The sequence below is a fragment of the Thalia democratica genome, chromosome 1 (assembly GCF_965202585.1).
Source record: "Thalia democratica chromosome 1, ktThaDemo2.hap1.1, whole genome shotgun sequence".
NCBI classification, from domain to species: domain Eukaryota; kingdom Metazoa; phylum Chordata; class Thaliacea; order Salpida; family Salpidae; genus Thalia; species Thalia democratica.
This window is the reverse complement of record NC_139165.1, coordinates 96,076,467-96,102,964: the sequence shown is the minus strand read 5'-3', so window position 1 is coordinate 96,102,964 and position 26,498 is coordinate 96,076,467. Positions and strand designations below refer to the sequence as shown.

At 24.4% G+C, this 26,498-nt stretch overlaps 1 protein-coding gene across 1 annotated transcript; it reads left to right on the top strand.

Moving 5' to 3' along the window:
• The first annotated feature begins 900 nt into the window (after nt 1-900).
• LOC145841680 (alpha-(1,3)-fucosyltransferase 4-like) lies at nt 901-5,989 on the top strand. The gene is made up of 4 exons (XM_082949035.1): nt 901-983; nt 2,036-2,265; nt 2,331-2,719; nt 5,846-5,989. The coding sequence occupies exons 1-4, from the start codon at nt 901-903 to the stop codon at nt 5,987-5,989; spliced, it is 846 nt and encodes a 281-aa protein (XP_082805161.1).
• Nucleotides 5,990-26,498: the final 20,509 nt, after the last annotated feature.

The window sequence follows — 26,498 nt, the reverse complement described above, 5'->3', positions numbered from 1 at the left end:
TATAATTTAAAGAATAACTAAATTTATGTATATAAAAATGCTTCTGAAAACAAAAAGTATAATTATCTTTTAAAAACATATGAAAGAAGGTTATATGTTACATTGAGCTTGTCTCACGGCATTAGAAAGTTCAGGTTTAGGCTCTGTAGACTTTCGCCGAATTTTTTTTTGCTAGTGCTTTTGTGTTTCAACTATATAAACTGTATTTGACACTGCTTTAAAGTTTTTTTAAATCATCAAACTATTCTAAATTACATTTTTTTATCATTGCAATATTTAAAAGTTTACACTAAAATCAAAAACTTTATGGCTTCAAAGATTTTTAACTTATTCTAATAAACTAATTTTTTATTAATGTGTTTTTGATATTTTATGGGTCTAAATAAAATTTATATTTTAGATTAGCAATATAACTATTTATATTAACTAAAAATATTGCTAAATTTACTGTGAAGAGCTTATTAAAATAACAACAAAACTATAAATTCATTTTTTTATTTGTTACCAGATTTTAGTGGTAATTATATTTATGTATGAATCGTTTTAATTTTTACTGCATAAACAACATTGCTCAGTACATTATAATTTTTTATCAATATTTGACAAGATCAGAATGTTCCCCATTGAAACCTTGTAAGCAATCAAATAGCTAAGTTGTATTTTTATTTTTATTCATTGTACTTGCTTAAGTTAAGTATAAAGTTAATTTTATTTCTATTTTTAACATCAAAATATTGAAATCTAACTGCGTTTATCAAGTTTTTTTTTAATAATGAGAAAACATAAATTTTAAAGTACTTTAAAAATCGTCAGCTAATAAAAAAAAACGATAACAGATAATTATACAACCTACTCACTGTGTATTAAAAATTAAACAACCAACTTTTTGCTTTTTATACAATGGAGGCGCCTCCTGCATTCAAATTGAGAACTTTATATTTCAAAGAGCATGACAACTGTTTCAACCTCACAATGTCTTACCGGTTGGTATACAAACAAATCAATTTTTTTGATTTGTTAACTATGTATCAATATAGTCTTTGATCGTTTAAGGGATTATATTTTTATGACTAGTATATTTATTGGCTAACAAATCAAACTTAAGTAGGGGTGGGCAACGTTTTTCAATCAACGGGCCGGATCCGAAAAAAAATAGTCTTTTGCGGGCCGGAGCATCTCAAATTAGTTGTTTACGGGATCCGGTTTATGGATCTAGCTGAATAATGACTTTAAATATCCTAATCCGACTAGATACTAATTTTAAATCTAGATCCGGATCCGGTCTGATTCTAGTTTATATAGAAGTTTTGGATCCGGCAGAAATCTAATTTTATAGATACAGTTGATTACTTTTTTGAATCCTTTAAATTTACAAAATTTTTTCAAGTCTGACAGTTTAAGATGGAAATTGAGACATGTCACATGTTCAAATAATAACTATAAATATAATTGACATTGTAATTGTAAAAGGTACGTATATAAAATATCGTACTTAATAAAACACTTTGCTTTAGGTAATGTGAAAAATAGATATTCGAACTCAGTAAGAACAACACAAAGTATTGGACAAAGTAGTGTATTTATTAGTACTCATCAAGTTAATAAATCATTTTTTAGCATGTTTTTAAAGTCAAATTCTTACAGTTTTGTTTTGTAAAAATATGATACAAAGTTTTATAAAAATTCTATAATATTGACCCTTTGCGGGACGGTCATTTTCATTTGCGGGCCGAATCTTATTAAAACTTAAAAAACGGTCGGGGGCAGACATGTTAAAAAGCTCTGCTTTGTTTACTCGAGCGTGAAATTACTAACTTAAAACAAACCAAAGTTTATACGCTTCATTGCTGAATTACCATAGTAACTATTAGCATTTTACCAACTCTGGTCGGGGGCTTGTTATTTTCACTCTGCGGGCCGAATCCAGCTCGCGCGCCGTACGTTGCCCACCCATGAAATAAAGTAACAGGTCTTTCAGATAAAAACATTTTTAATTTAGCTTTAAGTTTCAGTATTTATTTGTTTAAAAATTTAGGAGAAATTCAGACGTATATTCCCCTTACTCAAGCATGGCAAACGTGCTGAGAGAAACTCAGGAGAAATACGAAAACAGCATAGATTTTGGCATCAACCGTATTTTGCAGAAAAAGAAGAAACTCTTGTTGTGGGTCGTCTCAAACTACGGGGGTGCTGGGAGCCGCGGAGAGAATGAAGATCAGTGGTCTGCTGAAAAAACCGCAGTTGGGAACAAGCTTGACAGGGAAGGCTCGTGTTTTAGCAAAAAAAAAATCTTCCCATGAAAAGATTCAAAGAGTATAAATTTAATTCAGCGATGGAGAACAGTTATCACTGCAAGGATTACATAACTGAAAAGTTTTACAGAAATGGGTTCCTTGAAGAAACTGTTCCAATTGTCTTGGGAACCAAAAAATCTGATTATGTTGTTCCGAAGAATAGTGTAATTTTTTTGGAAGACTACGATACTATGGACGACTTAGCTGATTATTTGTATTACCTGGATAAAAATGACACAGCATATTTAGAATACTTCAAACCGAGAAAAGCTGACCTTTTATTAGCCTCGATTTACCAACACGGTTTGTTCGGATTGTGCAGTGCTATTCAAGAAATCAACGGGCAAGAAAACAAGTTGAAGGACAAAATTGTCAAAAGTGTAAACAGCTTAACGAAGATGAGAACCCTCAATGCTCTAAGTTTAGTAAGTGACTTTGTTTGTCACCATGTAAAAAAAGCTGCTGTTTTTAACTCTAAAAAAAAAATTATCTAACTTTTATTTTTTGAATTAAGGTGCAATTTCCATATATTAATTTTTCAATCAGAAAACTTAAGATTCAAAAAAAAATTGAGTATAAAACTAAATAAAAAAATAATAACACATAATGTATAAATATATGTACATATAAATGTTAAACTATATTATTAATTTATAAAAAAATTAAGCTTTAACAGTTTAAGCAGGGTCAACAAAAAAATTATTATTTTTTAATTTTAAAATTGTATTTGAAACCTTGTTAGCTATCGTAGATTTTAGGCTAGTTTTTAGCTTTCCAAATTATGTACAATATTTTCTCGTTTAAACCAGTCATAGTTGAACTAGCGAAATTTGTTTTTTACCTAGAAAATGAACTCTTAATTTTTTTGTCATTTATAACTTTTATTTTAAAAAGTATTATCAATATTATTGTCGGTTAAAAACGTATTTTTTAAATTCAATACATAAAACTTTAGCTATGTAAGTGTTTTATTACTATCAAATTTAGTTATACTTAATGTGACTGTAATTTGTTATAATTGTAAAAGTTTAAAAGCTTAATGTCAAAAGTTTATAAAATGTTCAAAATGTAAGTAGTGTTTTTTATAAGTCTTTTTGTTTAATGGTTTATTATAAAAAAGTTTGAGAAGGAGCTTTAAAAACCTTTGATAATTTTTGTAAAAAAACTTCCATCCTTGTTTTTTTAACTAATAAGTTTGTACAATCTATATTAAAAAAAGTTATTTATAACTTGGTCTATACTACTAGTGTTTTGCATAGTAAAATTGTCATTTTAGAATTTAAACATTATTGTCTTACATTAAACGTTAAATTAAAAATAAATATATTTAAGCTATGATAAGCTTAATTTAAAATCTGATATAACATATTGTTCTTATTTATAAACATGAATTTTTAATAAAGGTAATAAGTACATATGAACAGACATTTAACATTTTTTAGATTGTTTAATAAAAATCGTGACATTTCAACTGACACACAAAAACAAAACTTTTCAAAACACTTAGGACATAATGAATAAGTGTAGTTTTTTAAATGATTCAGATCAGCTAAAGAAAAAAATTATTTAACTGCAAAAAATAAACATATTAAATCTAAATAAACAAGATCACTTTCCAATCGTTATGTAATAAAATTGGTTTAAAATTTGAGACTAAAAATTTACTCTCCAAGTTTTAATTTTTTACTTTTTTAACCAACTGAATTTTAATACATATTGTGTAAAACTAGTGTTAAAAATTGTTGACTTAACTATAAAGTTCAGAACAAATAAATAGGACACAGTAATCTATTTACTAATAGGAGATTAATAAATGTCAATTTATCATTTCTGAAAAAAAATTAATTACTCAGTTTCACTGCAGAGCGGGTTTTCAAATTGTAAATCTGTAATAAAATATTAATGGTAAAAATGACAACTAATTAATATTTGGTTTGAGTTAAGTTTTTTTACAAAAATAATTAACAAATAAACTAAGAATTATATTGATACTAAACAACCTTTAATTTTAAAACTATTAAAATATTGTCCAAAAAAAAAAACAAATAAACCATGGTATACAGTGGGGTATTGATATCTAATTTATTTAAAGACAAAACCTTTACAGAGTTAGAAATTATGGAGTAGTAGATAAATATTATTAAGCACATAGTTCTTATAAAAAATTAGTACTGTCTAATGTTTAAAATAAAACCAGGGGGTAAACACTAGAATATTTATCAAAGCATTGTTGTTGTTAACACAGTTGTAATGACTGGAACTGATGATAAAGAAAAAATGTTCTAAACTATTGCATGTTTGTACTGGTTTCCAATTTATTGAGCGACCCCTAAAAAAAGCTGGTAATAAAATGAGATTAAAATTAACTCTCTTTTATAATAGTTTACTTCAAGTGCTCATTAAGTACTTTTTTTATTAAGCTATATAAGATTTATTTTAAAGTTAAAAAAAAATTAAATCTTAAAACCGAAATCACTTGAAAAAGAATCATTTGATCTAAAAATAGCCAATAACAAGTGTTTTATACAATTGTTTCTGATTTAGTTTTTTTATCTGGTTTTTATCTGGTGCTAGTTTGATTTAAAAATATAATTTTTTATTTTTCAAATTTTATTATTTAGAACTACTTAAATATGTAATTTGTTTTCATATTAATGGATATATTTTTTGTCATTAAGACAAGTTTTTTACAATTTTTGGTAGTTCTTTGTTTTTGTTTCTTAATTATAAAACTTTTTGTTGAACTTTATAGCAAAGGTTTATTAAATCTTTAAAAATGACTAAATAAAATTAAAAATCTAAGTATATTTTCAAAGGTCACAGTACTGAGGAAGCTAATAAATAGCTATTTAAATAGTCTTTCCTTGAAACTCTTAAAACTAAACAATCTGTCTAATTCTGTACTAACAAAATTTTTTCAAATTTCATATTTTTTTGAAGAAGTTAATATCTTTATAGGTAGTGTTAAACGAAATATTGAGAAATATTAAGTTTTTTTTTAATCATTAAACTTGATATTACAAGTTAAAATTTATCGCCAGTAATGATATAATGCAAATATATAAAAGGTGTACAAATTAAGTTTTACATTACATTTTCATTACCTGTAGTTGAAATATCTATAAAGTAAATTTAAAAATTGTATAAAAGAACTGTAATTTTAATTAAAATCTGAAGAATGTGTTGTAGTTTTTTTTAAACTTTTAAAAAAGGTTTTAATTTGTTTTACTAAATATGCTAAAATGTAAATTTTACACTATTGTTAATTATTACAATACAGCTTTTTGTCCCTTTTTTAAAACTGTTAGGAATATTTTGTTAAATTTAAATGCCGTACAAAATTGTAACATTTGTAAGTTTATTCTGAAACTGAATTTCTAAAAACTCATATTGAATTTCAATTGATTTATTCTAGTTAGTTATTTAAAGCATCAGTTAAAAAAGTCTAAAGTGTAGAAGGAAAAAAAAATTAAACCAACATATAAAAAAAGAAGTCATTAGTCTACTAGGCGGTAAAATAAATTTTAGATAAAATATCTATTTTTCGGAAGTATGGATCTATTTATCTATCACTTCGTATGCTCCTGGTCCTCGAGGCTGAAAATGAAGCTGCGAAAAAGCCTTGTAAGTCGCTGACCTCAGTTACACCTGACAACTTGCGAGCGGAGGTTGTCACGAGTTCTATTGACGATTAAACCAAAAGATCCAGGAATCAACATACTCTTGCCTGATTGTGGTTGTAATGCCTCGCTAGTTCGTCTTGCGCTTTTAATCCGAAACATTGACTGAAAACAGCTCCTATTCGGCGTTTTCTTATGTGTTTTAATGAAATTGAATTCTTTTATTTTAAATAATTATTTTTTTCTATATTACATCTACTTGCTACTTTTAGCAATTGTGCTTACGATGTTTTTGTGTAATAAGCTGTATAATTTTAAGTATTTATAAAATCTTCAATTGTTTTATGTATCAGTAGAATATCTAGATAAGCGTTTTTAAAGAATTGATTAATAGTATGTCTTTTATTTATATTTTACTTTTAAAAAGAAAACATTTATCTATATTTTTTATTAATTGCAGCACTTTAAAATTATTTGAAGTTTAAAAGCTTTATAGTTAAAGAAACTAAGGTACTTTACGTAAATTATTTTCAATAAATCACACTTTTTCTGCTGTTGTTGCTTTGAAAACGCTTTTAATTGTTGCTTTTAATTGTTGCTTTTAAGTGCTAATATAACTAATCTCATTAGTTGTATATTTATACTAGTAAAATATTTTAACTAAATTTCGGCATCAATTTTTTGTCTATAAGAGTTGATATTTAACATCTTATAGCCTTAAAACTATAATACAATGTTTATAAAAATTTTACTTTTACTTTAAGATATTAAACTTATTTTAACTTAAGAGTAAACAAATTATTAGTAAACTTTGTTTACAAAAAAACAATAAATTCCTGCAAAAGTTTATAAAAACTGCGGTAAAATTTTTGTTTTATACTACCTTGTACAACCTTATAAGTGTTTTTCTATTTATTAGACTTAAAGTTTTAAATTCTTTGTAGTTCGTAAATTTTTATTTTAAAAACATTGATTGCTTTATATTTAGTTATTGGTTTACATAAATTTTAATTACGTTCACAATAAAAACATATTATTTAAGTTATGTTTCGAGTGGATATATTAAAGTAGTTGCTTGAAGTTTATAAAAGCATTGATTTATGAAATTACTTAAATAATTACTTATACTTTTTATTTTTTACAAATCGTTTACTATGATATGTATTAGATTAGGACATTGTTTAATAAATTGAAATACTGTTAAATGTATAGAAAATTACTGTAAAACAGTTTCTATTATCACACATTACATTATTACTAATTCAACTCGTTCTTATTAAAACTTAGTTAGAGTTTATATCATTTTATACTATCTAAAGATTGTATACTTAGCTAATTTAATAGTATGTTAACCTATACTAGTGGTTTACTTTTCGCACTTCAGCCTAGTTGAAATGTAGGTTTTTACCCGTTGTTGTGTGAAGTAGAAAATAATGTATGAAATTAATTCAAAAATCAATTTTTTTTTTTTATTAAGTTGTTTTAACTTTATGCAACGAAAAACATATTAAGAGTTGTAGCTCAGTATTTTTTTTGGTACATCTGTCAAATTTTTGCCAACTAATAATATCCTCTAAAGTATGTAAAGGTCGAAAATGAAGAATCTTTATATCCCAGTGTAAAAAGAAATTGTTTGAAGTTTGTTGTTTGACTTCTATGACTCAAAGGTTTTTTTTGACCAGTTCTGTTATAAAATGATTTCATTTGCTACTATATATCTAATTTCATCGACGTATTTTATTTTAGTGGTTCTTTAAGTTTTACTCTGTGTTCCATTATCACTTTAATAAAAACTGTATTTTTGTATGTTGAAGGATAAAGTTCATCGAAGCTTATTCACTGTAATTAAAAGTTTCAATTAGTTTACAAAACTTTAAAACAAAAAAAAAAACAAAAAGAAGTTCACGACCGATAATATTAAATTAACTTTGTTGAAATAAAATAATATTATCACATAAACTACCACAAACTAAATTTAGTATGTAAAATAGAACTAATTAAAACCAAACACTTTTGGTACTAAGATGTATTACTTATAATACAAACGTAACTTTTTCCACTAAAATAAAATTTCAGTGAGTTCTAAAACGTTTTTGGTTAAGAGAAAAAACTCTTCAATACATTAATACACATCAGTAAACTGATAAAAAATTAACTATCAAAATGCTATTACACTAATTTTCACCCACAAACACTAGTTCGTAACAAAACTTACGCGTATAAATACTCGGTTTTTGTAATTAAATATCGAAGCATCGTAGTCATTAGCAAAAAATTAAGTTAATTGAAATTGTTTCTGACTACCATGCCTCTGTTTTATTGAAATTTTAAACAGTATTCATTTAAGTATTAACCTAAAGATTTAGAAATTTTTGTTGTTGACAAACAAAGAAATTTTTAAGTATGTAAAGATCAACAGGTCAACAATGTTTATTCCTAGTGTAAAGTTTTTTTTTGAAGTTTGTTTGATATTCATGACTCAAAGTTTTTTTTTTGACTATTTCTTTTATAAAATGATTTTATTTGCTATTATATGTCGAATATCAATAACGTATTATGTTTTAGTATTTCTTAAAACTTAGTTTTGTATTCTCTAACATACATTATTCAAAAATGTACTTTCATATGTTGAAAGATAAAACTGTACGGATCTTATTCATCGTGATTAAATTTCAATTTATTTACAAAGCTTTAAAACAAACACAACAAAAAACAGTTCACAAAGTCTACTATTGATATTTTTGAAATAACTTGGTTGGAACAAAAAAACTTATTATTACATAAATTACCACCACTTAGATAAAGTATGTAGAAAGAAACTAAACAAAGCCAAATGTTTTTGGTACTAAGATATATAACTTACAATACAAACATAACATTTACTACTGAAACACATTTTTAATGAGTTCTAAAAACGTTTCGATTACGAGAAAAAAGTCTTAAACACTTAAATTAACATCAATAAACTAATAAAAATGAACTATCGAAATGTTATTTCACTAATTTTCACCCACAAACTTCAGTTCTTAATTAAACTTACGCGTATAAATACTAGCTTTTTGTTATCAAATTTCGGAGCATCGTAGTAATTTAACAAAAAGTTAAGTTGTTTGAACTTGTTCATTTTTACCATGCTTCTGTTTTATTGAAATTTTAAACAGTATTTATTTAAGTATTAACCTAAAGATTTATAACATTTTGTTGTTCTTTATGTACAGCTTAAAAAGCTTAATGTTATATTTTACAAAGACTTTTCAAATCAGTTTTAAAACTTTTAGAACTATTTAGTTAGTTATAAGTACTTTAAATTATATACACTGTTCTAGAACCAACAATTATTTTTAAAATTTATTTTTGGATATCTACAGCAAGTAAAATGAGATTACAAATAACAAAAGATTTTAAAGATAAAAATAGTATGATTGTCAGCTTTCTTCTTTAAAGTTTTTGTTTTTTTCCTTTTTTTTTAAGTTTGGTCAAAACTAATTGAGATAATCTAAGTATTTCTATAAGTACTGAAATAATAATAATGAAACTTTTAAAAAAAGAAAACATATGATATTTTTTGATTTACTTTCATTTAAAACTCGCTATCATTTCTAGATCGATCATTTTTAACCAGATCACTTCTAACTTGATCATTTCTAACCCGATTTAACCCAATCATTTCTAACCCGATTATTTCAAACCCTATCACTTTTAAACCGAACATTTCTAACAAGATCGCTTTTGACCTGATCAACATTGCGCAATAAACTATATAACAATAGTAATGACATTCAAACCGCAAAAGTATGTTACGTCGATTGACCGTTTTAGTTTCACATCATTAATAGATTTTTATTTAGTCCTATAGCAGAAAAAAATCACTTATAATTAAACAGACATGTTTATTTGTATAACAAGTCCGAGAGTAATTAAATATCGCCTAGGTAACCTTCTTCAAAACTTTCACTTAAATTTATAAATTATAGAGAAGTGTTTAAATTACGATTTAAATTAGTACTTTAGTTTATTTTTTAAAAATTTACTTTATTATGAAGAGTTGAAATAGTTTAAGTAAAAACGAAATAAGAACTAAAAAATAAACATTTTGAATAAAACTAATAAATAAACCATATTAAATTCAGTATAACTAGGAGCAGAAGCTTATAAAAACTCAATCAAGTTCTTTTTTTCTTTAATAATCTATTTTTCTAAGACGATTATTACACGCAACATGTATATCTTGTTTATTACAATTAAGCCAGCTTGAAATCTATTGACTTCATTCTCGGTGCATTTTTAAATTTCTATAAATGTCTTGAGTTTTTTTTCAGAAGAAATTTAAACCTATATATTAGGTTGTACGATACAAACAAATTTTATTATAAATTATTATGTTATATAAATTAAGCTAATAACTTTTACTTATAACTCATATTTAATGATCGGTAAACAGTCTAAAGTTTTTGAGTTTTGGGAAACCTGAGAATTAATAAATTTTAAAAATATGAATGCAGTCATAATTATCGTTTAGTTTAAATGTAGAATTAGCTTCAAACTAAACTAATATTTGCAAAAAATTGAATAACTTTGATTAAAGTTTACTTGATTAAGATAAAATATTTTTTATTAGAAACTATCAGTAGTTTACCAAATTTTAAATTTATAATCAATTGATTTAATATGTTGGTATTTGTTCGTTCTATAGTTTGATTTTATTAGCAGCGTCTAATCTCTGTAAATAATAAACAATATTTCAATGTTTTCGATAGATACATATTTGACCTGTATTATAAATGTGCTTTGGACCTTAGGTTTTAAATTTAGAAGTAAGTCAATGTAATTAAACTTTTTTACACTGTTTGTATCTTTATTCCTATAATTTAATTTTATAATTTTATCGATTATGCTTTGGTTAAACTACAAAAACAATTTATAAAACGAAAATGAAATACCAAACAGTTGCACAAATGGGCAGAACCTAGCTCTTAAAGTCAGGATGTGTATATCAGGTCGATGTTTGTACAAGAAAAAAATTTATTTATGAATTTTTTTAGTTTGTTTGACATTCAGGTATAATCAAAAAAAATTTAATAAAAGTAACCTCGAACTTTATTATAATTTAAAAGTGTGTGATTCAGACTATTTTGCTGTTTTTTGCACTAAAATCATTTAAATAGTTTATTTAATCGCCTTAATATGTGTTGCTGAGTTTTGAAGTAAAGGTTTTTTGTAGAAAAGAAATTGAAAGTTGTTTCTAAAATGAAAGTTTGTACAGCTGTGTTTGGTTTTGTTGAAACTCACTGACTGTTGAAAGAGTTGACGTTAAACTTGCTTATTATGATGTTAAAACAAAATTTGTTAAAAAGCTTCTTCTTTAAATCATAAACAAGTTAAATAGTATTATACTAAAGTGTTTATTCTTTTACCGTTAACTTTAAAAATTAGTTAAAAAGTAGTTTTTGATTTTAAAGTAAATAAATTTTTGTCTCTATGTTATGCTTAGTTCAGTTTAAGTGGCCTAGACTTTGATGTCTTGGTCTAAAGTAGGTTAACAAACTTTCAATAGCAATAATTGTTAGAAATTAAATTTAACTAAAGTATCTTAACGTTAAGTTTCATTTAAAACAAAATAAACTAAATAAAAAAAAACAATTTGTTGAGAATAGTTTGTTTTAAAACAAATCCTTATTTTAAAACAAGGATAAATAAACATTATCATAATGATATAGATCAGGTAAAAAGTTGTCGGTTTAGATCTTGTTAGAAATAATTGGGTTGGAATTGATCGTGTTAGAAGTAATCGGGTTAGAAATTATCGGTTTAGAAGTAATCGGGTTAGAAGTGTTCGGTTTAGAAACTATCGGGTTAGAAATGAAGGAGACTTAGGTATGATAGTAATCCTAAAAGTAAAACAAGTACTATAAGTAAAGAAACTATTAAACCATTGATGACAAATTAGTTTTTAACCTGTAATCTAAATTGAAATAACTAGCTCTAAAGGTCAAGTAAAATTGATTTTAGTGTTAACTTAACTGACAAACTGCTTGCCGAAGAGTGCGTTTGTCGGATAAGCTGCGATTCTAGTTTGACATGGGTTGACCGGACTTCTTCAAGCAGCATGTACTTCGGCAAGAGTTTCTTGTCACTGAGGCTAATACTGGGAGAATTGACCGCAGAAACGTCAATTTAAGCCGCAAGAGTGCCTTGTACGTCATCTGTGACACCTGAGAACCAGCGAGCGGGATTTTTGCCACGAGTTCTTCTTACAATTAAACCAACAGATTAAAGAACAGACTCTGGCTTGATCGCGGTTGTTAAGTGTCGCTAATTGCCACAAAATCTCGCTTCGTTTAACCACTCGTGTCTTTCTTTTTGAACTTTGATTGAAGAATTGTTTAAAAGCAGTTTCTATTATCACATAATACACAAAATCTAACATAACATGTTATTGTTAAAACTTAATTTGAGTTTATAACATGTTATACCATATAAAGATTGTATGGTCAGCTAATTTGTTAGTATACTTATTTTTTTTCAGTTGTTTACTTTTCGCATTTCTGCCTAGTAAAATATTGTTTTTTTTTTAATTTAAAAATATAAAAATTTAAAAGAAATTGAGTATAGTAGAAACTGATATATTAAACTGATTCAAATTAAATAAAATAAAATAAATGAAAATAAAATAAATATTTTTTTTCTTTTTTATGTTTTTTCAACTTTATGCACCCATAAAAATATTAAGAGTGGTAGTTCAGTAATTTTTTGGATATTTCTGTCAAAATTTTGCCAACTAAAAAAGAAGCTTTAAAGTATGTAAAGGACAACAATCAACAATTTTTATTTATTACCAAGTGTAAAAATATTTTATTCGGGGTTTAATTTACTTTTTTTACTCATGTTTTTTTCTACTAGATCTTTTATAAAAAGATTTCATTTGCTGTTATATATCTACTTTCATCAACGTATATTCTTAAAGTTTTGTTTTGTTGTCTTTAACATGCGTTATTAAAAACTGTACTTTTATATGCTGAAAGATGGAACTGTACGGAGCTTATTCGTCGTTATTAAAAGTTTCAATTTATTTCCAAAAGTTTAAAACGAATACAACTAAAAGCAGTTCACAACATCTACTATTGATTCTATTAAACTAGTTTGGTTGAAACAAAAACATATTATCACACAAACTTATAAAACACGTAAAATAGAACTAAACAAAACGAAAAAATTTTGTTACTAAGATGTATAACTTACAATAAAAACCTAACATTTACTACTAAAATACATTTTTAATGAGCTCTAAAACTTTTTGATAAGAAAGAAAGGTCATCAATTTTTTTTTTACATTAATGAAATGATAAAAAATGAACTCTCAAAATGTTACTAAAGTAAATTTTGCCCACAAACACTAGCTCTTAACACAACTTACGCGTATATATACTAGCTTTTTTGAACTAGATATTGAAGCATAGTATTCATTAGACAAAAAGTAAAGATATTTGGTTTGTTAATGAGCACTGTGCTTCTGTTTTATCGAAATTTTTAACAGTGTTACCTCAAGTAATTAACTTTTAGATTTATAACATTTTGTTTGTTTTTTCTATATAGATTGAAAGGCTCAGCGTAATTTTTTACAAAGATTTTCTAATCATTTATAAAAATTTTTACATCAATATTTAGTTAGTTAATACCTATAAATACAATAGTAGCCTATAAAAGAAAAATTAAGTTATTTTCATTTTTTTAGAATTAAGTACAAACTACAGTCTTATTGTAAAAATGTACTGTAGCACATGTATAGACAATTCAAATTAGACATAAATTTGTGAATTTAACTAGCATAATAAAAATCATTGTCATTTATTACTTCTTCATGAGTGCTTTGTACGATTAAATCAAAAGATCCAAGAATAGAATCTCGCTTGATCGCGGTTGTTAAGTGTCGCTGGTTGCCGCAAAATCTCCCTTCGTTTAACCACTCGTGCCTTTATTCTGGAACTTCAATTAAAGAGTTGTTTAAAAGCAGTTTGTATTATCATATAATGTATAATTTCTAATTTAACATATTATTGTTAAAACTTAATTTGAATTTATAACATATTATACCATTTAAAGATTGCATACGTCAACTAATTTAATAGTATACTAATTTATTTAAGTTGCTTACTTTTCGCATTTCAGCCTTGTTAAAATATTGATTTTTAATCGTTATTGAGTAAAGTAAAAACTGATATATAAAACTGATTCAAAAATAAAACAACTATTTTTTTCCTTTTTATGTTGTTTTAACTTTATGCACCTATAAACATATAAAGAGTTGTAGTTCTGTAATTTTTTGATATATCTGTCAAAATTATTCCAATTAAAAGAGAATCTTTTAAGTATGTGAAGGTTAATAATCACAATGTTGTTTTTATTTCATAGTGTGTAAATGTTTTTTTTTAAGGTTTATATGATTTTTTTAGCTCATTGTTTTTTGTTTTATGACCAGTTCTTTTATAAAATGATTTCATTTGCTATTATATATCTACTTTTATCAATGTATATTCTTAAAGTTTTCTTATGATGTCTTTAACATACGTTATATAAAGCTGTATGTTGAAAAATAAAACAGTACGGAGGTTATTCGTCGTAATTAAAAGTTTCAATTTTTTTACAAAACTTTAAAACAAATACAACTAAAAACAGTTCTCAACATCTACTACTGATTCTATTTAACTAGTTTGATTGAAATAAAAAATTGTTATCACATAAACTTGTAAAACATGTAAAACAGAACTTTTAAAAACCAAATAATTTATGTACTAAGATTTATAATTTACAATAAAAACTAACATTAATACTAAACTCTAATTTTAATGAGTTCAAAAAACTTATTGGTTGAGAGAAAAAAAAATATTCAGCTCTTTTTTCACATAAATAAAGTAAAAAAAATGAACCCTCAAAATGTTATTACACTAAATTTTACCCACAAACACTAGCTCTTAACACAACTTACGCGTATATATACTAGCTTTTTGTATTTATATATTGAAGCATTGTATTCTTAAGACAAAAAGTAATGTTAAGTTGTTTGTTAAAGAGTACCTTGCTTCTGTTTTATTGCAATTTTTAACAGTTTTACTCCAAGTACTTGACCTATAGACCTGTAATTTTTTATATATATATTGAAAGTCTATATGTAATATTTTAGGATGAGTTTTCAAATCAATTGTAAATACTTTTACAACTATTTAGTTATATATAAGTACTTTAAAAAATATATTATGTTTAGAAACTAATTATATAATTTTAATTTTTCATGATGACTACATCAAGTAAAATGAGAAAACTAGCAAGAGTTAAAAAAAATTGTATGATTGTCAGAGTTTTACTTAAATTTACATTTTTATCAATTTGTTATTATCGGTAAATCTAATTATAATAATTTTCATTATAATTTACAGTATAATAATAAAAATGCTGTAAAGAGAAAATAAATACTGTTTAAAAGATTAAAAAGTATGTTCTTTTTAACTTAGTTTACTTTATTCAAAGTGAATGTAGGTAATTGTTTTATACTTTACTCGTCTAGTATGATTCTGTGTTTTTCACACAACTAGTTTTTTATTGTATATTCTGCAAAACGAGAGGTTTGAAATTTTTACCATAAAACTTGTAAAAGATAAATTTATAAAAAAACTAACATCATCATAATTTTAAACAGAGAAATCTTAGGCTTGAATAAAATTGCTTTCGGTGTTTTTATACTCCGAACTTTTAGCCGAAGAGTACGGCAGTTGGAGAAGCTACAAATCGAGTTTTACGAAGATGACTTGACCTTTTCTAACAGTCCCTTCGGCAATAATGTTTTTACAGCCCTAGAGACAAAAGCAGAGAAAGAGGACTACAGAAAAGTACAAAAAAGCAGCCTTTTTATAGCATTCGTACCTTTTCCCTGTAACACCTGAGGTCGGGAAACGGGAGGAATGCTTTCAAAGATGAAATCAATAGAACAAGACGTGTAAAATGCTGGCAATTATATCTGTGATCAGGTATTTATCATAAAAAAGGCAGTTTTAATTTTTCAAGCTTTATTATAGTTCTTGGTGTTTCAATGGAAAGATTAAGTAAAAGTTACAGCCAAAAATTGTCACTTCTTTAAGTACCACAGAATAAAATACTTTAAATTCAAATGTGTTCTACAGTCTAATATGGTATTCATTACCAAATTTTTAATAGTCAGAATTAAACATTTTATTTCTTGTGGCTTTTACCTATAAATTGTACAAAACAGTTATTCTCATTCTTAAGATTTTCACTAGTAACAGTTTATCTTAACGATGTTTTATATGTTTAATCGAAAACATTTCTATCTTAATTTTAGCAGAAACATATATTCTAATTACAAAGATAAACATTATATTTCAATTTTTTTTTTCAACTAGCTTATATATGGAGTTTCAATAGTTACTTGTTTTTGTAACGTAAACTTGGTAATTTTCAAAACTAAAATAAAACTAAATTAAAAAACGAGATTTAAATAACAAAATGATAATTAACAACAAAAGTTTAAATTGCTCAAAAATTCAAAAATATTGTGAATGGTTTTACTTAATCTATAAAAAGAGGTTATTTTACACTAAAACATTTGAATAAATAAAATAAGCTAGTTGAATTTCCAAGTATAAAAAAGATAAAATACTTATAATTATACAAAAAACATTTATCAATAAATAAACAATAGACTACGAAAAAAACATTATTTTAAGCTTTTTATATTTTTTAGAATTAAGTAAAAACCACATTCACATTATAAAGAAGTACTGTAGCACATGTATAGATGATTTAAACTACACATAAAATTGCAAATTCAACTATGCGTAATAAAAATCGTTGTCATTTATTATTTATTTGTTATGATCTTGTATTTTGTTTATTTACAATGTTTAAATAGTACTATAAATCGATCTTCGATCCCATTAAACAAAACAATAAAAAAAATGCTATGATAATTTTTAATGTTAATACTGTTAAAATTTATTTTTATATTTGACTACTTATGCAGGTTTTTTAAACAAACTATCTTTTATTTTTTTTAACCATAAAAAGTTTCTAAGTATTGGTTCTTTAGTATTACTTTTTAGTAAACTGGTGTTTTAAAAACACCAAAAGACGTTTATTTAAATTGGCTTTTAACAAAATAGATTATTTTCAGCACCAGACTAACTGCAGTTTAATTTTAAAATTGAACTAAACTACAATAAACGTTTTCAAAGGATGCTTGAATAGTTTCCTAATTACTTAACTAATTACTAATTTTAAACTACTACATTTTTTTGTTTAAGTTAAAGTTTTAGGATAGTAGTTTTTTTTTGTTTTTTATATGATATGTTAAACACGACAGTTATAAATAAAAAGTTTTGTATTATTTTTGTTTTGATAGATATTTTTTTATTAATTATATAGTATAAAAAACTTAGTTTTGAAAACAACTAAAACAAATTAAAATAGTAGTTGTTAGGAACATAATTTTTCTATTGATAATCGTGATGAATAACTTATTTTTCTTCAATAAACTAATTTTACTTTTGACTTAACTGTAGACTTAAAATGATAATTGTTTTAAATAAAATTCTTTATAAACATGATTATATCCATCTATTTAAAATAAATGAATACTAACCCGTTTATAAAAACTTATATTTAACCTAGTTATCTTTATTATTACCATTGGCAAATACAAAAATTTCACTTCAATGAAAAACTTCTTAAAAACCAATATCTTTTAAAAGCAGTTACATCAAATAAGAGTAAGTTATCACATAAATGTTAATATACTTGGTCATTTTTAGTTATATTAACTGTAAACTGATAACGTGTTTTACTAACCTAGATACAATTATCTACTTAAGTTAGTTAACTATTTATAGAATTGTAAATTTATGTTTTAAAAGGTGTAACTGTAACTGTAAAAGTTATAATGGAATTAAGTTTAATCTTTATTTTGAAAACTGACTAATCTTACTTTTTATAGAACTTCATAAAACACTAAAACATAAATATCCGAATAGTTTTTATAAAGGGACAAAATTTTGTATTACAATAGTAGACAAATACAAGTTTTAGATGTTAAGGTATTAAATCAAACATTTATAGTTTTAAGATAAAAGTAAGTATATGAAGTAGAAAAAGTTGAGAAGCAATTTAACGTAGTAGTGATTGTAGTTAATTACTGAAGTAAGTTTATTGTCATATTATGGACAACTTTACTACAAAATTTTCGACATCATAAAATGTAAGTATTTTTTCTAATTGTTAAAATATGCTTGAAAAATTTTTCATTTACAGGTATTGTAAATGTATATTTGTTGCGTTTCTTTCTGTTTGCACTTTACCATTATTTCAGTACAAATTTAACTTATAAAGACTGAAATGACTTAAAAACTTAATAAAAATAGTTTCTTTTTTTTTAGCTCATTTAAAAACGTTAATAAGTACGTCAAATATATTTTACACATCGCAATCATCATTTCAACAAACAGATTGATAAGTGTTAAATAAAAGAGCAAGAACTCCTTAAAATATTGATTAAGAGTTTCTAAATAACTTTTTTAAATTATTTAAGTTAATTATAAATATTTTATGTGTATGAATTAAGAAGCCTTTGTTTTAAAAGTTATTAAAAAAAACAAGCATACGAGTATATCTATAAGGAAAATATGATCAAAGTAACTAAAAGTTTTGGAACAGTTCATGTTAACATTTTGTATAGTTTTTGATGGAAGCAATTGTAAATAAATATGTTATAGTTTATTCTGTAAAACTTAGTTAGTATACTAAATTTTGGTCAAAGTCAAAATCACAGTCAAAGTAAACATGTCTTAATATTAAAACTCATACATATATATTTAAACTTAGTTTTGTAATGTAATCGTGCACAATTAAACTCTTATTATTAAAAAATAATATTAAGTCAATTTTGAAACAATTATGTTTTTGTTAAACATATACCACTTTTTTACCATTAAGTTATATTATTTAAAACTTTAGCGATTTTTCCTTCAAATTACATTTTTTAGACAAAGTTAAGAATAAAGTAAAGAAATTAATTTTAGGGAAATATTCCAATAAAATTTCGATCGAAATTCGATTGATTTTTAGTTTGAAAATATGTTGGGAAAGTTATTATATTTTAATACTAAGTTTTTATTATTTGATAAAATTCAGTATTACTTTAATACAGATTTTTAATAGAATGTAAATTTTTTAACATATTTTGCAATTTTAAATAACCGTTTAAAAAACAAAGTGTAATTAAAACTGACTAAAAAAAATCTGTAAATATAAAGAAACAACTAAGTTTTCAAATTTAATTAACAAAAGCAAAAATACTGTTGGCGATGTAACTACTTTTAATAATAAACTAAAATATGACCCTGTTTAAAATCAGTATCAACTTTTGAAAAACATTATTAATTCATTTTAGGTTATTTAGTAGTTAAAGTTAATTTAAGAGTTAATTTTAAGCCAATATTTCATACAATTATTCATTTACGCTAAAGAATTTTTTTAATGTTGTCGAAACACATCTAACATATTTAGTATACATTTTTTACTTGATCGTAATAAAGCAACTAATAAATTATCCCTTAAAATTTTAGTTCAACAAAATACCTTAAATCTTTATAAGTACCTTAAGAACACATTTTAAACAAAACTACGAGTATTGTTATAAAAAAATGACTTTATTAAAGGTTTAGTTCGACTTTATCAATATAAAAATGTTTAGTTAATAAATCTGTTGGTTCATAGATTTAAATACTTCAGCAGAACACAAACTAGCTTTGACTATATGTTATTGTTGTGTATGTCATATTAACATTTTGTCTATTTTTTAAACTTTGACTATATGTTATTGTTTTGTATGTCATATTAACATTTTGTATGTTTTTTAAGGAGAGTTATTGTAAATAAATATGTTATACTTTATCCTTTTAAAAAAAGTAAACTAAGTAGCGGTCAAACTTAAAACTACTGTCACAGTAAACATGTCTTAATATTAAGACTTATATACTTTTAAACTTAGTTTTGTAATGTTATTATGCACAACTAAACGTAAAGTTATTTTGACATTTTGACATACTTTTTGGTTGTACAGCTGAAGCAAGGGCCCACTTAAAGCAGCGTTATTAAAGGCTTAAACTCTAAAATAAAAATAAAAGTCAGCACAAGTTCTCAATTTTATAGGTGGAGCTACAGCTCCAGCGTTCCACCCCCGCGACACCCCTGATCACCACCATTTAAAATATTAAAGTGAAATTGCACGTCTATCATACAAATCTTACATCTAACATCTTATCTAACATCTTATGTAATTTTTTAAATCTACTCGTCAATTATACGTCGGACCTTTTTTATATTTATAACAAACCCAGTAGTATCTGATGTAAGCTAATTATTACTGCTTTACTAGTTATCGCAAAAAAAAACCTGCGCTTAATTTTCACCCCTTACTTGCAACAGTTGAACCCTTTTTAAAACTATGCTTAAATAAGCTACTTATTTGTCTACTTTGTTGTTTTTTAACTATATATGTTTATTGAGAAACTATATTGTTACTGATCTTTATATAAAAATGATCTATTATTTCACTTTTTATAATTTCTACAAAGGTTACGATAATATTTTCACTTTAATTAAATTTTTACTCAGTTAAGGCTAAACTAAGACATGAGTATCTATTTAATAATTAGATTATATATAAAAGATGATTTATAGAGCCATATATAATGGCTTTAAAAATTTATGTATGCTAATAAGAAGTATGACTTTTGTTTCATAATTAAATCTTGAAACTGTCCTCCTACTTTTATTTGAATTTAAAACATTTTTCTCGTTTAGTTTTTACTATTACGTCACAATAAGGTTTTAAACAGGTGGTTGCGCGTTATAAACATTTGTCGAGCTAAGAGATTTTTTTTTAGTTTTAAACTTTGTAACGTCTACCATTATGAAAGAAATACTTGAGCTCTTTTACTTTTTAAGCATACACTTAATAACTAAGTGTAAATATTTAAAAGTTAAATTTTCTCAAATATTAATTAATTATTACTAATTAAAAAAGTAGTAATATTTTACATATTATTACTAGATATTTACAACTACTATTTTCATAAACTTATTTTGTTGATAATATTTACGAATAAAAAATGGAAAAACTTTATTTTAGTTCTATAACTTATGTAATCAGTTTCACAATTAACAAAGTTTTAACCCTGCTTTTATTTTACAATATTTGCCATAGAAACTAAAGGAAAAAAAAAAACTATATAAAGTTCTTTTCTTAAGAATTATTTTATCAATTAAATTTTAAGAAAAATGTATATTCAATTTTTTGTAGACCTTGTGTTCAATAGTTAAAAAGAATAAGTTTTAACAAAATGTCTTAGTTTTTTAACTAAAGTTAAGTGGTTAGCTAGTTTTAATTTTGTTTACTTAAAGCAATAACTTAAAACAAACATTTTAAGGAAAAATTTTAGTAAGAGTAAAAATATCCCTTATTGTTATCTCATCCGTTTTTTTTCTTATAGTCTCGAAAACATAACAAGTATTTGTTTAAAAAAATTTCTTAAAAAAATAAAAATATATTTATAGGCTTTATTGTAGACGAACAGTTAAGTCAAATTTAAAGTTTACTAGTTAGCCCAATGCTTCTGAAATGGGGTTATGCGGAACCCTAAGGTTTCGCGAAGCCTTACGAAATTTACAAAAGAAATTTGAAAGAAAAGAAAACATTAATCATAAAAATTCAAAAAAATTTAAACACATCAAATGGAAAAACTATATAATTATAGCATTCATTGATCTGCTTAGTGTGTATCTAGCTGTAGGACTTTTAATGGGTTTTCATTATTAATAGGTGTCCTGGTTGCGCAAATTTTTCAAATTTTTTGAATTTCTTTTTTTAGTTTTGTCATGAAATTACTGGTATTATCAATAAAGCAACAATGTAGAAGGAATCAATACAAATTCTAAATGTTTAAACAAAAAAATTAGTTAAAAATCCATATCAGAAACTTAATTCTGGTATATTATACGATTTCAAATGCTTTAAAAATGTTTAAAAAGATGTCTATTAGCTTGATCTAAAATTTAATATGTATAAAAGCTTACTTTTTACTTGAAAACTGTTACTACAATTCAAAAAAAAATCAGGCCAGGTCTATAAAATTTAAAAGAAATTGAGATAAGCTGACTCCAACCTTATCTACCTGCCTCCGTCTCAGTCTATCCAAAATCCAGCTGCGCATTGACATGCTTGTTGCTAAAAGACAAGTTCAAGTTTCGCACTAAATTTTTTTTATTTATTTTTCGTCAGGCATCTTACCCGTTTATCATAGTAATCTGTAAATTCGATTAGGTTCACGTTCATTTCGTTATTGTTTGTAGCTCTCATTATGTTTTTATTATGCAAGGAAAGATTTTTATGACATAGCGATTAATCATGTTTGTTTTTGTTTATTTATTATAGAATCATAAAATACCTATTGCCTCTTGCGCACTTTGATTTTGACTCGACTTAATACTATTACAGTTGGTAAGATTTTTAACAATGGTATAGTTTTGCTAAAAAAATAGTTTTTCACTGAAATTCCTTTGGTTTTTGCAGAAGATATTATATTAAACATTTTATGTAAAATCAAATTAGGGGTTCCGCGGAAAAGTTGAACTTTGGAAAAGGGTTCCGCCTATAGAAAAATGTTCAGAAGCACTGAGTAAGCCGATTACTCGGTCTACTAGTTGCCTGAACACTTGGACTAATAGTTGCCAAAAGACTCGGTGTACTATTATGCCTATTAGTAGCGGTAAATTCAAGACTATCACAAAAATAGTAATATACAAACAAGTATTAATACATAGACAAGTTAGATAATAAACGATCTTTAAGAAAAAAGTTGAGTACAAACCCCAAGAAAGAAATTCTTTTATTATTATTTAATCACTGTTCTTCAAGTTCAAAATACTTTTGCAGATTACTTGATACAAGCAGCAAAAGAGTTGAGTTAGTTGTAAATTTATACAAAAAATATGAACTGTACATGTTTATTGTAACTCTAAAAAGCACTGCACTTTTTTAGTTGTTTTACGTTTACATGTGTATCTTCTTAATGCGGTAGAAAGTAAAATAATTAGTATATTTTAAGTATCATTGGAATGCAGAGACCCTTTGAATTTTTTTCCTATGAATTTTTTTAGTGCATAACGTTATACTCAATTAAGTTTCGCGATTTTTTTTTTAAACTAAATTAAACGATAAGCAAAACTTCTGATTTTCAAATGTGAAAATTAAAAAAGAAATTAATAACTTACAAAAAGAAAAATTAAGCATTTGAATTAGTTTTTGACAAGTTGTTACATATAGATAACATAAAAACCTTAGTTTTGTTTTTAGTTGAGTTCTCATTTAAAATCTGTTTAAAAAAGGGAAAAACTGATTCATTTACAACTAATAGTTAGCAATGTATTTCGTATATTTCTTGTTGTTCTAATTGTTTAATTAGTAGCGACAATTTTTATACTTTACTATAATAAACTAATAACATTAGAATAAAAGCAAGTAGTTCTCTAAAGAATAGTTAATAAACCAATTTTCTCTAAGAATTAAAGACTAGTATCAAACACAAAATGCAATTCTTTTTTAATTTTTAACCACTTCAAACAAAAACAAAATTAAAACAATTGATGTGTACGTGTACGTTTGGGTACGAATATTTGCAAAAAATTTTCTCTTAATTGGGCTTTCTGTTTTGATTTTATATACTGTATCAATTTAAGTTATAGTTTTTTTTATGAACAATACATCAACTTCATTAATGCGTACATGTCCCAAAAAAAACTTACAACTATTAGTCAAATATTTTAGTCAAATAAAATTATTATTTAAGTTATACTTTTTTTAATATTAAAAAGACATATTAAACTCTTCACATACTCGAAATATGCTTTAAATGATAAAAATATAAAACTTCAGTCTCAACAATTGTAGCTTTTATAAAACTATTTGATGCCCTAAAACATTTTAGACAATACTATATATTTTTATTTTATTGTAAATACTATATACATGTGTTCTAGTATTAAATGAGTCAAATTATACTCAGTCATCGCTTTAGATGTCTATAGTAAGATATGCTTCTATACTTGACTAAAAAATAGTTTATAGTTGTTTAATATAAATCACTAAAAATAACATTCTTTTGTTAATAGTGTACGGTAAGCTTCTTAACAATTTAAAACAATACATAGTTTTTTCTATAATTGCTTATATTTGTAAGCTAGATATCAATTTTTTTTTACTATAATTTCAGATTAATTACATAATTGATATCCTGTTTACAGTTACTAACAATTATAATTCTAAATGAAAATAACTGCTTTAGATTAATAATTAACTATACTTTATAATTTTTCAAAGTATAAAATATTGATATTTTAAGTTACTAAAATCAGGTTGAATGCTATAAAGTGAAATCGTATGAATACTTGCACTGAAGTTTGCATCAAAAAACTTGTGGTCAACAACTATTTTATTTTTAAAATAAATGCAATGCATTAAATTAAAGGCTAGTTGTTTAAGTGAAACTTATTCTAACATAAATTTACAAAAACATGATAAAAAGTAAAATACTTATAATATTTAGTTAAACTATAAACCTTATGACTTATTAGGAAAAAAAATATCAATGTAAAAAACATTTTTTTTTAATTCATACTTTGAAAATAAAACATAGAGCTACTAAAATATCTGTTTCTTTAACAAAACTAAAAAATATAGTAGACATTTTTTTAACCAGCAGAACAAATAATATTTTTTAATAGTTCATCGTTACGTCATGTAGAAATTTATTAAAAAAAAAACTCAATAGGTGACTAGATAAAATCTTTCTTTAAACAGAACAATCGATTCCTGTCTAGAAACGTTTTAAAACAAATACATTTGAATAAAATCTATATACGACTAAGTTTTAGTACTACACGTTTTTACTAAAAACTTAGCACTACTTTTTTCTTTTTTAGTTTGCATCTTTCTTACGGAAATTTATAAACGTTTCATTTTTGATTGCTCATAATAAAAATAATAATAACTTAATGAAATAATTCTAAAAATATTTTTTAAAAGTTTTATTTAATATATACGTTTTTTGGACTCGATTTTTGCCTTATGTTCTTTAAATAGTAAAAACTTAATGTTGACAAGTTTAATTCAGTTATCTACTAAGAAAATTTTTTTTGTGCCTTTTCTAAATAAAAGGCAACTTCTTTTTTTGGAGCACCGCATATTCCCAAAAGTAATCTAAGTAATAAAAGTTATTTCACTCTTGCTAAAATATTTAATTAAATAATATGTTTGGTAAGTTTTGCATCAGTAAAATAACTGAAGGGAATATTTAATGACGATAAAACTTTGTTCGGACGTTGTATTCTATAAATTTAAAAAACATGCATCTAAAACTGTATTTTGATAAAGAAAAGCTGTATGTATTTGTTTTATATATACTTAGTTACTTAACTGCTTTTTTCAAATTTACATTTAAGAACTTCAAGATTAAAAAAAGTAGTTAACCATTTTAAGGTTAGTCTAAATACACAAAATTCTATTACCTACTTCAAATAAAACTTAAGAACATTTTAAACACCATTCAATTAATTTAGTTAAGCTATATTTAAAATCTAACATGTAAATATATAAAAACTAATATCATATTTTTCTATTTTTAAATAATTTAAATCTGTAATAAATTATCTCGATATTAAAAAAAAATAGTTTGACCATTCTGATTTGACAAAAGTTGTTCAGAAAATATAGTTCAGAAATGGTAAAACCCTTAACTAGCACTATATATCAATTTGAAGACTATCTTTTATAATTTTTTTTTGTTACTTAGGTATGTAAGTCTTAGTTATAAAACTTAACAAAATAAATTAACTTAGACTTAATAAAATAATTGACACATATATGTTTTAACAGTATTATATTGTAAGTATATAAAGCAACTTAATTAAGTAACTTTTTTACTTGTTCTGTATTTATTTAGTTTACTGTTAGGTTAATCTTTATGTTAAAGAAAAATAAACACATCCAAAACTAAATATTCTCGAAACTAACTAAAAATAATGTGTCTAACACTTGAAGAAATGTTTAGTATAATCTTATGCTTTCAAGTGTACACTCTACAATACTTTAGAAAAATTAACAAAAATTAATTATTATATGTTTAAGGAATAACTAGCATTAAAAACTGATGATATCTACAATTTATGAATGATGTTACAAAGTGTTTTTTAGTAATATAAATTTGAAAAATAAAAGTCTCAAAAAAAAAAATATTTTTTCAGAATTAACATGCAGCTTTTAAACAAATTGTTATATTGACTTGAAACATAATTTTATTTTTATCACAAGTATAAAAGTTAAAAATTAAAATAATAAAAGTTCTACACCTTGTTCATTTAAAAAAACTGAATTAAATAACCTTGCTCGTTACTTTTGTAAAAACTAATAGTATTTTAACTTTATAAGTCTTGTTCAACATTAAATTTAAATTATTTAAAGCGC

Coding starts and splice junctions, on each gene's coding strand:
- LOC145841680 (XM_082949035.1), top strand. CDS start 901: ATGGAGGCGCCTCCTGCATTCAAATTGAGAACTTTATATTTCAAAGAG. Junction 984..2,035: donor AACCTCACAATGTCTTACCG/GTTGGTATACAA, acceptor TTAAAAATTTAG/GAGAAATTCAGACGTATATT. Junction 2,720..5,845: donor CCCTCAATGCTCTAAGTTTA/GTAAGTGACTTT, acceptor ATTTTTCGGAAG/TATGGATCTATTTATCTATC.